At 51.0% G+C, this 15,605-nt stretch overlaps 1 protein-coding gene across 1 annotated transcript; it reads right to left on the reverse strand.

The window, feature by feature from the left end:
• Positions 1-8,620: 8,620 nt before the first annotated feature.
• Positions 8,621-9,514, reverse strand: SPRY4 (sprouty RTK signaling antagonist 4; the record flags this gene model as incomplete). The annotated part of the gene is made up of 1 exon (XM_079542416.1): positions 8,621-9,514. The coding sequence occupies one exon, from the start codon at positions 9,512-9,514 to the stop codon at positions 8,621-8,623; it is 894 nt and encodes a 297-aa protein (XP_079398542.1).
• Positions 9,515-15,605: the final 6,091 nt, after the last annotated feature.

Consider the following 15,605-nt stretch of genomic DNA (forward strand, 5'->3'; position numbering starts at 1 on the left):
CTGCACAGAGAGCAGAGAGCCAGAGCACTGCCCACAGCGCTGTGTTGCTCATTGCAGCTCAACACCAGTTGAGGATTTTTAACTGTTTTCTTTTTTCTTTCTTGCCATTTTTTTTTTTCCCTCCATGCTTGGCTGATTTGGGTTCTAATGTTTCAATGCAGTTTCTTCCTACAGCCGCTGAAGCTCTTTGGCAGTTATTTGTATTACATTTTTGTGTGTTTTGGGTTATTTGTCTCAGTTTTTATTAGGCTTGTCGTGCAAGTCATCGGGCAAAAATGTAAAAGAAAATATTATGTGTGTGTGTTCGTACTGCAGACCATACCCAAGTGCATCAGTACATGACACAGGGATTGTTCCTTACCTTCCAGGGGAATTAAGGCCTGTATGAGGAAGCCATTGGGCTCCTACTGTCTTGCCCTGGTATGGATGTGCCACTGTAACTCCGAGGGCTGATGTTTCAGGGTTTTTAACTCCCTTGTTTCTTCCAGCACCTCTAATTCTGAGGGCAGATTTTGTTGTAGCGCAATCATTATTATAATAACGCCATTTCCAGTGCTGGTGGGGTGGGAATGAAGAAATCCTGAGGGAGGAAAAGTGCTGTGTGAGCTGACGGAACGAGAGGAGCGGAGCTGAGGCTGGGCAGAGCAGCTGAGGGCTGCTGCTTCCTGTGAGCTCCTGCACCGGGCGCTGCATCCCCAGCCCACGGCCAAAGAAAGTTCTGGAGGGGATTCTGGCAGTGAGCAGACAGGATTGAACTTCCCTGGAGCTTTTGGGAGTGCTCAATGCTGTCGCATCCAGGCACTTGCGTGCCGCTCTTGCACAGCTTGAGCGTTGTGGTACCCAATGGCACTGTAGAGCATCTTACACTTTTTATTTGCATTATTATCTCTATTCAGAGTGCTGGCAACGAAAGTCCCTTAGCATTGCATGTGTGCTCTGGCAGCACTTCATGTGCAGCCTGGTGAGAAGCTGAAAGCTGGCCCTGGTGGGGTGAGCCCCGGTGCCTTCCCATGGGACGCACAGGGGAGGCTGTCACACAGCACCCAGCAGCACTGCCTGTCCTGCTGGGTCACCCATTCCTCATGGATGTGTTCCATCTTTTTCCGGGCAGAAGCTGCAAACCCTGAGCAGCTTTCAGGCAGAGCAGCCTCTGCTCGCAGTTGGGAAGCGGTTGCACGGTGTGATGGCAGTGCTGCGCAGCGCCTGCCCTGCTCATCCCACCCAACTGGGGGTGTGGGCAGTATGGACAAGTGCAGAGCTGGGATGTGGTGCTCAGCTCCTCAGGGACCCAGCATGGAGAGGTTAAAAAGAACACGTTGGAGAAAGAAAATCCTCATTTGCTGAAGAGAGAAAGGCAGGGGAAGGGGGTAAAATGCTTCGTTAACAAGTAAAGAATGGGCTTCTACAAAGACCTCGTGTCTGGAGCACTTCGGCTTCTCTTGGCATTTTCTATCCATTCCGTTGTAAAGCCCCCCGTGTTGGATGGCTGTGCAGGAGCACAGCACAATCCCATCACCGAGCTGCACTCCCTGCTCACACACAAAGCAGCTTTTGCTCCTCAGATTTGGTTTCCTACTTCGAAGGACAAGAAAAAAGAGGAACAAATAATCATTGGTTTGTGCAGGGGCTGCTCCCGGCTCTGGGAGGAAAACTGCACCTCAGTGGTTTGCAGGGAGAGAGGATGGGCTGCAGTGCTTTCCCACATTTCTGAGATGGGACAGGAAGGCCTCAGTGACTCATAAACACCAACAGATTTTGTGTATGAGCTTCTCTTTGTTGTTTGTTATCCTTAATTTCATGGTTTCCCTTCTTTTGAGCGTGTTTGTGTATTTTAGACGATGCCATCATTTTGTCAGGACACTTTGTGTGTGGTTCCCACACAGGAGCAGTGCTGTCTGCCTTACGGCCGTGCTCAGAAAAATAAAATGAGCTGTCAATGGGGTGCATTCAGGGCTGTGGGCCGAGCCGCATCCTGACGTGGGGCAGCAGCAGGAGAGCAGCAGGAGGACGAGGAGGGCAGCGGCCGATCTTCCTCATCCCTGCCACAGTCCCTGAGCCGTGTTGGAGCTGGAAGCATTCGGCCCTGGGAAGCTGATGTGTTGTAAGGCCCAGAGGAGCCCCTTTCACTTCGTTTCAGTGAGATATAATTGAATGAAGCATCGCAGCTCTCAGCTGCTTGCCTGGATTGCCGGTCGGATGCGTGGAGGAGCAGCACACAGTTGCATCTCTGAGCAGGGGGAGGTCTGAAAGAGCTCTTCGTGCTCTTCTCTGGATGTGGGGACAATAATGGAGCAGCTGTTTAAATAGGCTGGAAATTTCAGAAACACACAGGCAAGCACTAAACTTTCCCAAGGTGGTTGAGTAATCTTGTTTGCTTTAGCATTTTAGTCCCCCAATTACCCAAGTGAAGGATATTGCCTCTTTAAACAGAGTTCAAAAAGCCCAAGAATTTTTTATAAATAGCTCACATCCTCTTGATAACAACCGGGCTGCTATTTATTGCCCACTTCCCCTCAGACAGACAGGTTGGAATATTTAAAACCACACTTCCCATGAAATCCAGAGGAACTTGGTTTCTCAGGTTCCTACAATTGTTTGTCATCCTGGGTTTCCTTTGCAGTTTACAGCGTTTAAGCTGTGCTAGCCCTTGAATGGAGCTGGCCAAAGGGCTGCTAAGATACACTGCTGCCTTTCTGGGGTCTCTCCAACCCATCATTGGGTCTCAGGACCCAATGAATTCTCTCTGTCCATATTTCGCATCCCCACCTCATGCACACCCAGAAGCCACGTGGCCAAAGCCCTCTCTCCTGGCTTGGACAAGTGGGCAGGTAGATGTACTGCTCATGTTGACTTGGTGCTGCTCCAAGGGGAATACTTCTACTCCAAAGCTGGGGTCTGTCCTGCTTCTTGTGGAGTGGGATAGAATGGAATCGGATGGAATGGAATGGAACAGTTGAGTTGGAAGGGTCTTCCAAAAACCATCTACTCCAACTGCCTGACTGCTGGGAGGGCTGACCAGAAGCTAAAGCATGCTGCTGAATATCTGCATGGAAAAGCTACCATTGCCTGCTGGGATGGGCACGAGTCCTTCCCCAGGTTTAGGTCATTCAGAAGCACACCTAGGGGCTTCCTGGAAGCAGAGACAGACATCCGTGTAAGGAAAGAAGGAGCTGGCCATTGCCTCCATGGAGAGGAGCATTGGGATCTGGCTCACACCAGTGCTGTAAGTGACGCGCGGTGATGTGGTGCAGAGCATCCCAGTTTCATGCTCCAAGAATATAATGTTTCTGATTAGGAAAATCCAGTTACATAACGGCGTGACATAATCACAAACATACCTGGAGTGCAGCAGGACTCAATTTTGTGATTTATTCATACAGATTTATTCATGCATAACTTTCTGTTTATTCCCTGTTCCCATTGGAAGGCGGTGCGAGCAGCGGCTCTCTGTGCAGTGAGGTGCTGTCCGTGGCTTTGTGCCCTTCAGAACACACTGGAGAGGAAGGCTGCCACAAGGAGGTGTGGCTGCTGTTCCTCCATTTGCTGGTTGGCTGTTTATGTGCTCCCAACTGAAATGCAGACCCCCAGGGTCCTCCTCTCAGCACTCTGCCCTGACACGAGCATCCACCCTCCATTCCCCAGGGCGTCCCCAGGCTCTGTTTGCAGCACGGCTGCCACTGCTCTGGGTGCTGTTGGCATCAGGAAGCAAAACCAAACACAAAAGCAATCTATCTCTATCCCGACCATTTGTCTGCTGCTTACAAGGGCCAAACCTCGGACATGTGTGACATCCATCAGGCTTTGAACCCCGCCTTAACACAGCTGGTTTTTCTTTTATTTTAAGGGCAGACCAACCAAAGCTTCTGTCTGCTGTCTCATTTCCACGTAAGCAGGGCAGGGATGCTCATCAAGGGGAACTGCTCCCAACAATCCGCTCTCATTTTGCATGGATGTGCACTGTGTACCTGTTGGTGTGTGTGCACAGTGACATGATCGTTGTGTAAGGGAAAAGAAATAAAAGCCCCCACACTGGAGGGATGTTGGATGCTCTCCCTGTCCCACCTCCTGCTTTGGAGCCATTCCAAACTGTCACATGTCATCAGGTTTTGTTTAACCCTTGGAAAAATCTCAAGGTGTTTATTAAATATGTATTCAAACGGAATATTTTTTACAGGAAATTTCAGAATTTGTTTTTATCACCCATCTGTGAGTTTCAGCCCATCCCCTCCAAGGCAGTGCACTGCTGAATGGGGGTTTGGCTGCTTGGATTCACCAGAAATTCCCTTTCTGGCCTGAAATGCAGGAGCTGGGGCTGTGCTGGAGCCACACAGCCTGTTGTCCTCAGCTTCAGGTCCCTTCAGTGGTCAGTTATTGAAAACAGAAGCAAAATTAATGTGACAACAAGGGGATGATTTTGAATGAGAAGTTATTACTTTAACATCTCCTGTCCAATCAACAAGGCTGCGCTGGTGTGCTTCCAGCAGAGAGACGTGAGCACCGAGCTGATATTTGCAAAGCCTGATGTGCAAGACACCAGCCGGTGCTGCCAAACCCGAGTTTAAATTTACACATCCTGGCTAAGTCTGCTTTAAATAAAAACAACATAAATTCCGCATCTTTTCCCCATTGCAGACTTTTTGGCATCAGTGTCAGGACCTGTGCAGCTCAGCAGCTGCCTCTCTGTTATTTTTCAGCAGCACTTTGGGCTGGGTGCAGCACTCGGGTTGCTGCTGGGGATGAGGACCGCAGCGTTTCTGCCTGTGAGTCACAGCTGAGCTGTGGAGCTCATGCAAATAAACACAGCTATGGGTACAAACTCACTGGGCCCTTATTTTTAGCAGCCTGCCTTGCTGCTGGGGACAGGGCATGGGCCGGGTTAGCTGAGCAGGCAATGTGCAACGTGCTGCCTGGAGCTGGCACCCATTCTGCTGCAGTCCTGGTGGAACTTTGCTCCCCGGTGGGTCTCTACCAAAGGAAATGTCTGTGTCCCAGCGTTGTGGTGGGAGGCCGTCTGCCTGTGGATCGCTGCAGATAGGATGGAAAGGCCCGGGGCGTTCTGGAAGGTGATGGGGAACAGAAGCTTCATGCAGACGATTGGGATTTCTCTGCAGCAACCCCAATCTCTGTGCTGCCAGGGATGGGCAGGCTGCACCGCTGCCCTCTCCTGTGTGCTGTGACATTTCTCTCATGGTGCATGCACCGACCAGCGCTTCGACCACTGGACCACCTTTGTTTAGGGAAAGAAAGCCAACGGCCCTTGGCTCAGTTGGTCCCAGCTCTTTTGGTGGTTATGCTGTGACAGCCTCAGGAGGTCTCTGGGCAGAGCCTGGCCAAGGCTGTGCACTGCGCAGGGCTGCAGGAGCTCGCACTGCCCTGTGCAAGATGAAGTGCCAGAGATCCCATGGGACAGCACATCTGTGGCTCTCTTCCCGCAGCCTCGGGCATTGGGAAGCTGGCACCTGCCTGAGGCCAGGCACGTGCTGTTCTACTGGTGTTGGATGGAGGCAGTGGCAGTGCTGAGCCCTGCTGGCCTTTCCCCGAGCCCATCCTCATCCCACTGCCATTGTGTGCAGCCTGGAAATGAGAACACAGCAGTGGGAATAGGGCTGAATGGCTGGAAGGCTCTGTAGGATCGGTACCGCTCTCTTGGTTTTTAATCTCCAGCCAAACATTCAAGCGAAGGGTTGAGCTTCAGCTTTGCAGAAAGTGCAGCCTAACAGCAACCCAGACTTCCCAGATGTGTGGGGAGGGAAGGAAAGAACTGCTCCTGTGAGCGGGCAGAGCCAGGAGCTCCCCTGCTCTGGTTCTCCTGTGCACTGTGATGGATGGGAGCGGGGCTGAGCCCCCGGGCTGCCACCTGGGGCTGCTCTGCACTCCTATTTTTAGGATAATTGCTACAAACAATCCTCAGGATTTATTTTTTTTTATAGTCAAACCACAACAGCCACTTACATATTTAACAATATATATTTATATATATATATATATATAATTTCTAGATCAGTACATTCATCAGTACTTGTTTTTCTTCACAAACAGAAGAACTCTTACAATAGTAGACTTTCTAAAATAAATACTATTAAAATAGAGCTTCAAAATAAATATTCTATACAAAGAAAAACCTTCTGTGGTGACTTCTCAGGGTGCACGTGTGGCGGGACGCGATCGGGGTGGGGGGCAGAGAGGCGGGGGGCACCGGGGGCTGTGAGTGCCAATTGCTGGGGCCACTGCTGCAGCCCCCCCATGGGTCGCACGGCACCAGGCTGTAATTTTGGGTAACGCTCTGTGAGAGGCAGCGCAGCCCGCGCCTGTAGGACCTGGGGGTGGCACAAGACCCGAGTACCGTCAGAGGAAAAGGGGAAGGGAGGCGCTGGGATGGGGCAGGAGGGGAAAGCAGGACCTTATTGCCTCTGAGCCCAGCTGCCCCGAGCTGCAGAGCTGGCGGGGTCCCGGGGTGGGGGAGCACTGCTACATCGACCACTGCTCTAACACATCCACAAACACAGTACAGTCTTCCAGCAAGTGGTGGGCTTACATCACAGCAGGATTTATGCATCAAAAGAAACCAACAGAGAAATAGTTTACAACTATGTACAATGAAGGTAGAAGGAGAGGAAGCCTCGTTGCACTGGGGAACGGGGCGGGCACGGCGCAGGGTTGGCACAGTGGTAACCACTCTGACATTGCAGTTCCTGGCAGGAACCATGCAGCTAGCAATGGGATTTGCTACTGCAGATTTTCAGTACAGACCCCTCAGGAACAGCCAAGGACAGAGGGTCAAAAAGGGGAGCCCTGTAGGTAGGGGCCATTTGGCTACTGCGTGTGCTCCCATAGCAGCTGCCCCTCCTGCTGCATTTTCTGGCCTGATTGTATCTTGGGGAAATTATTTCTATTATTAAATACATATACTTTATACATTCAACCAACAGCTCAGCTGGTCAGGGGCTGATTTGCCTCTTACATTTTCCCCTCTCATTTGTGCAAGACAATAGGTACAGCCCCACCTGCTTCCTTCTTTCTGGTGTCCCCATATGTTCAACATGAGGATAAACCATAGGAATTGGTATCTGGTAACAGACGTGCCCCCTTTCCTACAATTTATCACATACAAGCTAGCAAATATTATAAATATAAAAACTTTTTTTAAAACTCACCATTCATTAAATATCCACAATTAAACGTAACCAAACCCCAAGTCATCCAAGGTAAATGGATTCCTAAAACAAAAGACACCAGACCTCCCATCAGCACGCTCCTGCCAACCCCTACGCAGCAACTGCATTGCAGCCGAGCAAATGGCACTCCTGGAAATGCTGCCCGAGCTCTGCCTATTGCTTTGCTAATTAGGAATGACATTTCACTGTCACTGCTGTGCATTTACTGAGGAAATTTCCTCTAATTAAAAAAATAAAGAGAAAAGATAGCCTGGATCCCTTTCCAGCATGCAATTAGTACCTACCCACTTAGGACAGCACGGTGTGCTCAGGCAAAGGTGGTTGGTTGGCACCTTGCAGCTGTCAGAGCAATGGGGTTCCTGCCACTGGGGCTCATGCTAAATAAACATTACAAGCATTCTCTGCTTTTGTACAGAGGGTGCAAGAGCTGAACAGCAGCAATAGAAATAGGGGAGTGGGATGTGATGCACGCAAGTGCCAATCCCCCCCTGCACGAAAAAGAAAGAATATCTAAAGAGCAAAGAGCTTGTCCCAGAGAGGAGGTACTGGGTGACGGCATTGTGCGAATGCTCCTGCCTGTATCCTGCGCTTCAGCCTTTGGGGGGTGAGAGTTTTGGAGAAACAAACGTGGAATGTCTGAACTTCACAGGTTGTGTTTACACTGCCTTTGCTCTGGGAGCGAGCACACGGCAGGGAAATGGGATTTGCAACCTTTTGGGGCAGGCTTGTGCTGTTGGTGTAAAATCATCATTAGGTGGGATGAAACCTGGTGCTACAGACCGGGGCAGAGCAGCACAGTGCTGGGACACGGCTCAGACCTGTACCCCGTTCTGCTGAAGACTCCAAAGCAACGTGAGCAGGTGAGCACACAACAGAGCACCTGCCTAAATGCTGAGACCCCTACAGCACTGTGCTGCGTGTCTACTTCTGGTTCAGACCCTCTGAAGGAGGCAGAAAGCTCGAGGGAAGGGCTTGCTGCACACAGGTGGCCCTGATAATGGAGCAGGTGGTTGGGGGCAGGGGGAAGGAGCACTTTTTCCACCTGCAGCTGGGAGTGAATGTGGCTTAGGAGGGGAGAAAACAGGAATCCCACAACGGATGTCAGCTCAAGGCGGTGCTCTGCAAGCAGTGGTGGGAACTGTGTGTGCTGGTGCACCGGTAAGTGAGCGGCTGCGGGTCCTGGCGGTGAGCACTGCGTGCATTGTGTTGTATGTGGGCTCGCAGGCTTTGCTACGAGTGATTGAGATTCCTCCTTTGGCCCTATGAAGTTAAATGCTGACCAGTCCCAAAACCCTGAATGACCCGAAGTGCTTCAGTCTGTAGAAATAGTCGCTTCTGCTTTCTCTGAAGGCAAAAAGCTCGTGTTATCCTCAGAACACAGGTTACGAAAAACACAACTCCACCCCCTTGGGGAGCGTCCTCCCCCCTCCCTCCTTCCCCAGTTATCAAAAGGGCTTCTCGGCCCTGCTGGCTTTGCTCTCGGGCAGTGCCTTGCACATGACACTGTTTGTGTTCTTGCACCTGCAGCCGGGCCGGCGCAGGCGGTCGTAGCAGCGCTGGGACAGCTTGACGCAGCCGGTGGCGGGCAGGTAGCAGAGCAGGCAGGGAAGCACCAGAGACACGGCGCTCATGAAGGCCCAGCGGGCGCAGCAGTTGGACTGGGAGCAGGAGCAGGGGTGGTCGGCACACGTGCCTTCGTCGTCCTCGTTGGTGCAGTGGTAGAAGACGCCCTTGACCAGACACATGCAGGTGGAGTAGTTGACCAGGCTCTGCGCCGAGCACAGGCACGCCTGGTTGCACACCCAGCACGACGGCAGAGTCCGGGGCAGTGCACACTCCTTGCACTTGCATTTCCCACAGGCTTCGCACAGCAGAAAGTGCTTATCCAGTTCCTGAGACACGGGCTCCTTCAGGTCCAGGGGTTTGCAGTGGATTGCTTTGGGCTGGATGCGCACCGCCCTGGGCGAGGACTGCTCAGCCACGGGTGCCGGGGCCATGTGGTCCAAGAGCCTTTGGTCAGACGAGGTGCTGCTGCTGCTGCTGATGGAGCTGGGCCGCCCGTTGAAGGAGATCCAGGGGTGGGTGACGTCCTGCTCGCAGCGCTGCGTGTGGCTCGGGGCTGCTTCATGGGGACCCCGGGGTCTCTTGGGGGCTGCCGGCAGGGGAGCAGTGGGGTTGTCAGTGTAGTCGTTCTCTATGTGGGTCGTCTTCATCTGGTCAATGGGCAGGATGGTGAGCGGGTGCTGCAGCCTCCCGTAGGGGATCCGGCTGTCCAGCAGGGGCTGGACCATCACAGAGTTGGGGACGACGGTGACGTTGTGGGGAATCCGGGGCTCCATCGATAAAGCAGCCTGAGCACTGGTGAGAAATATGCTCTTAGGTGTCCTGGGGGGAGGAGAAGAGATAGAAAAGGGATGGGGGAGAGAAAGAGCATGCTGTTATTGAGTTATCCTCCAACCCCAGGCCAAACAGGGCTCAGTGCACTGACTCGTCATGCAAAATCTCTTAGAAAGACTGTAAGTTGTGGAGCAGGAAGTCACAGAGCCTGCCCAGGTGTAAAGTACATTGCTTCCTTGGCTATTCCTTCCCACTCCATACCCTTGCCTATAAGTGACACCAGCCTCGGTAGGGCACCATCACTGCATGCTCTCCAGTGGTTGTTTCTCTTTTCTTTTTTCTGCTGGGACCTCAGGGTTACTGTGTACATTCACATGTGTTTTGTTGGCAAATGGCTTGAAATGACTTATCTGTGTCTGGGCGCTTCTCTCAGCTGACAATGACCCCTTCCAAACGATGCAAGAGAGCGGCTCGCAGGCACAAAACCTCACAGGAGCACGGAATGTAATGCTTGCCCTGCAGCCCAGGCTCTGCATCAGCTGTGCGAGGACGGCTCAGCCTCACGAAGCATCCATCCCCACCGGGAGCTGCTGGTTTAAGGCTGCTTCCATCCCTCCTGCGGGAGGAGGCAGCTCCCACTCTGCAGCTCTCGGGTTGCACAAGAGCAGTAGGCTGGGGGGGGGCTGGGGAGCACGCAGCCAGGTGGGGCTGTGCCTCCTGCAGGGCTTGGGCTCTTCTTCAAAACACCGAGCGCACTGATATTTGGCTCGAGGGCTGTTTACCAGCTCTGCTAGCTGAGCCCTCTGTTGCTACAGTTTCTAATTTCATTGAAAGAGTGCAATTTATCCTGGAGGAGATCCAAAGATTCAACAGCAGCGTAGGACAAGAAACCACAGGAAGTAACTAAACTTAAATCAAAGAGCGGAAACTACTCGGTTCAAATTTAGAAAGTGCACATTGTTTTCTGGTAGATGTGCCATTTCCTCGCTGGGTGACCTTTATTCATAAATAATATAATGTTGGAGATCAGTTTAGAGAAGCGGTGAGTAAAGCTTCGGAGCTTTACAGGAGGGGAAAGGCTTTGGTATCAAGAAAAAGGAAGCAGGGAGCTGCCAAAGGCATTTCCAGTTGTTTGTGTTCAGGCAAATAAATGAACCTTTTCCAACAGCACTAAATGTCTCCATGCTGGGCGGTCTGTATGGACCGGGTCAGCGATCAGCTGGTATATGAGAAATGCATGTTTCTGTAAAAGTATATCCCCGCTCCAAATGTAAAACAACTGCAATGATTGGAGCATGGACAACTGCACGCTTTCAGAAAGAGAAAGGGAAAAATGTTACTAGGGCCTGCTGTTATCTTTGCAAATGGTTGCTTTGACACTGGAGGGGCTGCAAACCCGTCGGTGTGGCTGCGATCAATGGGAGATGGGCTCCTGCAGGAGGAGCTCCGAGGTGTGGGCAGTGCATGGCACAGCGTGAGGGGACAGAGCGCCCCTCTGCCTGCAGCAGTGGTCACTGCCATGCTGCTCCTCTTTGCTAGTTAATGTTCTCTGCTGGGTCTCTCTCATTCATCCAGACTTATTTCATTATTCATTGATGCTTTGGCAACGAGAGCTTTTAAAGCATCTATTTCCTAATCACTGCATTTCATAAGTAAAGATAAGCGATGATTCTGACAACTGCGGGGAACGCGGAGGGGAAAAAGTGCAACATCCTTCTGGGCATCAGAACCCCACGTCACATAACAAACACTTGCAGCAAGGCTGAGCTCAGCGAAGCGGTGCGTTCCGTCCCTGGGCACCGCAGGAAGGCTGCGGTTTCACAGCTGTTTCTTCCCTCTGAAGAGAGGCAGCTGTGCTGGCCGGGCTCATCTCCGTGCAGCAGAGCTGCTGAAGATGGGAGGTAAGGGAAGGAAGTGGTGAGCGGAGAGGTGGCGTGCTGCTCTGTCCGTCTGTCCTTCCTGCTGCCTTCCTCAGCTCCCCACAGCTCCCAGATAACTTCTCACGTGTGACTCTGTGCTCTGGCTGGGTTCAGCCCCGCTTGCTGTGGTCTCTGGAGTTTGGTCCTCATGCTGTAGGTTCAGACTGGATCCGTAGATCATTTACCTTGAGGTGCGCTGTGCAGAGCGGTGCAGTTTGTCCCACACCTCTGGCCGTGGGGTGGACGTGAGGCTGACTGCCAACAGTGCTCTGTGCTACGGACTGTGGCAACCAAACAGGTTGGTTTCCATCAGCTTTGGAGCTGTGTGGCCAGCAGTGGCCCAGCACTACCAGTGCTGTCACTTGAAGGTACATCATCACGTTAATTGGTGGCCGTAGGCAGTGAGTGTGTCACTCCCAAACCCCCAAAACCAGCAGTGCTGTGTGCTCAGACACAGCCATGTGAGGAAGACTTCAAAAGATAACGCTAATCAGGATTTCAGTGTTACCACAGGAAGGAGATGAACCCTACACGAAGTGCCCCACTTCAGGACAGTTAATGCTGAAAATGATTCATCATCTTTTTTTTTTTTTTTTCCTTTTCATTAGAATACTGCTTCAAATTGTCCTTCTAAGAGAAAAAAATGCTTGTGAGGCAGAGCCTACAGGTATTTGGGCTCGGGATCCTTTCAGATAAAGCCTTTGGATCCAGGTGAGATCCAGCTCTCCTAATTACCTGACCCCTCCTGCAGACTATGTCTGCCTTGCAGCAGCTCAGCTTTCAGACACCACGCTTTCACACCCACCGGTTTGGCCCCACTCAGTCCCTCCTTTCTGCCCAGTCCTCATTGCCAAGCAAAGAATTCCACAGTTAGCTGCTCTCACTTCACGAGTTACACGTCAACAAAGCACATCACTGATATTTAGGGGATTTTCCAAGGACTGTGACCATGCTGCTGCTGTGGCCTTGTTGTCAGAGGTCTCAGCACTGCAGTGAGATTGCTGTTGACAGATCCAGGTCACGCATCTCTGGAGCTGAGCTGGGTGTTGGGCCTGCCTGTGGGGTCTGTCTATGGGAACAATGATGACAGCTTATGGTGTGCTAGTTTCAGTTTCTGCATGCTCCCACTGGCACATCCCTAAAGCTACGTCTTTCCTTGAGCTGCTTTCAGCCTGGTGCCTGCATCCTAGGAAAAGAGATTTTGGATTTCGTGGCAGGCATCAGTCAGTCCTGCCAGCTGTTAGCAGGCTGAACTCAGAGAAATGTGTGGCACAGTGAGGGGTACAGGGCTGCTGTGGCTGTACTGCAGGAGATGGGTGCTTCCCTCATGCACAACAGGGATCCCAGGGAGCTCTGGTTAAGAGCTTGCGTTGGACCAGGAACAAGTTGAGAGTTAGACTGCTCCCATGAGTTCTCGCAGGCTGAGGTGTACCTGCCTGAGAATGCTGACATCCTGCCCTGGGACACCCTGAAGGCATCAGCACTTGGTCCTTCTTTGGTTATTGTGTTCCTTGGGGGAAAAACGTGGCTGCAACCAGTGCCAGGATGGCTGGAACAAACAGGCGAGTCTGCTTGCGAAAGGCAGTCGGCCTGCAGGGATGTATGGGGACACCAGGCAGCTGCAAGGAGGCAGGAGTAAGACATTCACTTGTTCCTGTCCCAGGAGTGGGACGCTGTGCCCTTCCCTGCTCCCCGCCAGGAGCATTCTGTGCACGGACATCCACCAGTGAGGATGGCGCTGCTGCACAGAGGTTCCTGAACCTGCAGCTCCTGCTGCACCGCATTTCCCACCCAGCTGGCACTCAGGGTGAGCAGGCTGAACGTCAGCCCTTGGCAAAGGACAAGAGCTGGGGGTTCCTTGGCTCAAGGCGCTGAGCCCAGCCGCTCAGAGCAGCCTGCTGGGCCCTGCGCTTCGTGCTGCTGGTGTTGGGAACAGGGCTCTTTCTGGCAGCATCAGTTTGGTAACGTTCAGAGAGACTGAATTAATTGCTCGGATTGAATGGATTTAGTGCAGTGAGATGTTGCATTTAGAGGAAATTGTAGATTGAGGAGAGCAGAAAAAGAAAAATAGAAGAAATAATCAGGTGGAATCCAAGGAGATAACCGAGGAGATCCAGGATACTTCAGCACTATAACTTCATACAAGCTATGAAACTTGCTGCAGTGCCTTTGTAATCCATTGCACTAATTCAGTCTGACTGGAAATAGCATTTTAATTCTGAGGAAAAAATGCCATACACAGTACTTGTAAACAAAATTGGTTAACCTTTGATCATCAGTAATTGCAAACATATTATAACATTAACGTGGGCACAGATTCACTGGATGCAATTGTACAGGCAATTTTCTGTAAGCAGGCAACAGGAAGGGAAATTCAGGCGTATGTTCTTACATTGGGATTCACTCATTCTTCAGAGCTAGGTAAAACAGTGATGCTCTTTTCAAAGCAGAAACGTCAACACAGTCCCATGCAGAGAAAACCTCTCCCCCTGTGCCATCCAGGAGCTGCAGGGCTGCTCCCCACATACCGTTCTGAAGTCAGAATATATTCCCTTCCAAAGGATCTATGTTGGATTCAGAGAGCTCCATAAACGTGCTGCAGTTCTTGTTTCGTCTCTCCGTTTGGGTATTGCCCATTTAAAATGCCTATTATACAAGATAATTACAAATCCTCGAGTTGTAGGAAACCAGTGGGTGTTTTGAAGTCTTCTGGTGGTTGTTTTCAGACTCAGAAGTTTCGTAAGATTCTTTCTTTTGTCAAATGAAGTTGAAACAAAAGTGTTCTTATGTTTTAATAGGATTTTGGACTTGCCTACATAATGTTATGGAAAGCGACATCCTTGTGGGCAATTCTGTGAGAGAGCCATAATAACCCACAGGAAAGCTCATTCCCATTAATGCATTCAGAGCCATTTCTGCAATTGAAAGCAATAAGGTTCTGGCATTTTTATTTTCAAAGTGATGTGGGATAACTTGTCTTCCAGTTACTGAAAAACAAAAAGGATCCCGAAGTACATGTTTAATGAGTGCAGATGTGCATGCTGTTCATAACTGCCTCAATTACCTATTAGTTCATGGTTCTAATATGGCCTCGTACGTTTAACAGCTTTATAGATGTGTGGTAACAAACAAATAATGAGAATAAAGGGCTTCTGGTGTCTGGAATTGGGTCTTGTGTGGAACAAACGTTCCCAGGTTGGGCTGAGGAAACACTGATGTGAGACTGCAACCCCTCAGTGCCTCATCTACTGAAGTCAGCAGGAAAAGAGGAAAACGCGTCCTGTGAGGCAGCCAGCACCATGCAGGGCACGCTGCTCTGCCCCAGCCATTGCTGGGGGACGTGAGAGCTTCAGCATGCAGGTGCTGATGTGCTCACATCTGGGCTCAGTCTTAAATGTAACAGAAAAGAAGACCCCAGATGGGCTGCTTGGGGTCTGTTATGAGCACAGGAGTAGCGCAGCCACCAAAAATTCCCAGCGCTCACACTTATAAAGGGCAGATGACCAGGGGTCACTTGATTTCTTCCTAAGGAAGATTTCCACTGGGCTGCTGGCACTGGGCTGTGCCTTAGCACCTCTGTGAGCCAGACCTGTCCCGTAGGGCTGGAGCTGCTGGGCCCACAGGGATCTGTGCAGCCACCCCAAGGCTCCTTGCCATAATGACGTGGGGTGAGAAGAAAGGTAACGGGGTCAGAAGAGTCCCCTTCCTTCTTACTGTAAGCTGGAGAAGCGTTTCCAGCAAAGTAAACCAAACTTGAATTTTCAGTAAGATCTTGATTGCTGTTTTTCCAAGATTTTTCCACACTGTGAAGCACCACAAACTTTTGTGAAGAAAGGATGGGGAAGTTACAGCAGAGAAATGAAAGGGCAAATCCTGACTGCTGACACAGAGAGCCTTCCAGGGCCCTGGAGCATTGCTGTGGCTCAGAGGCCCTGGCATCTTATTGCCCAACAGCGAGGCTGCACCTCCTCCTGGGTATTGCCATTAGACCTGCTGTTATCCACATGCATTCTGAATTCCATCCTCTCAGAGAAAAGTGACAGCCATCTAATGGAGATTAAAATATTTGTAGCAAAAGTGGCAGTAAATGCACTGTGGAAATTTGCTTGTTTTCTTTGCTCTAATGGGATATATGATATTTTGAGACAGAAATGTCTCAAAAGGAAAAGAATCA

The sequence above is a fragment of the Tetrao urogallus genome (genome assembly GCF_951394365.1).
Source record: "Tetrao urogallus genome assembly, chromosome: 14".
In the NCBI taxonomy this organism is placed as follows: Eukaryota; Metazoa; Chordata; class Aves; order Galliformes; family Phasianidae; genus Tetrao; species Tetrao urogallus.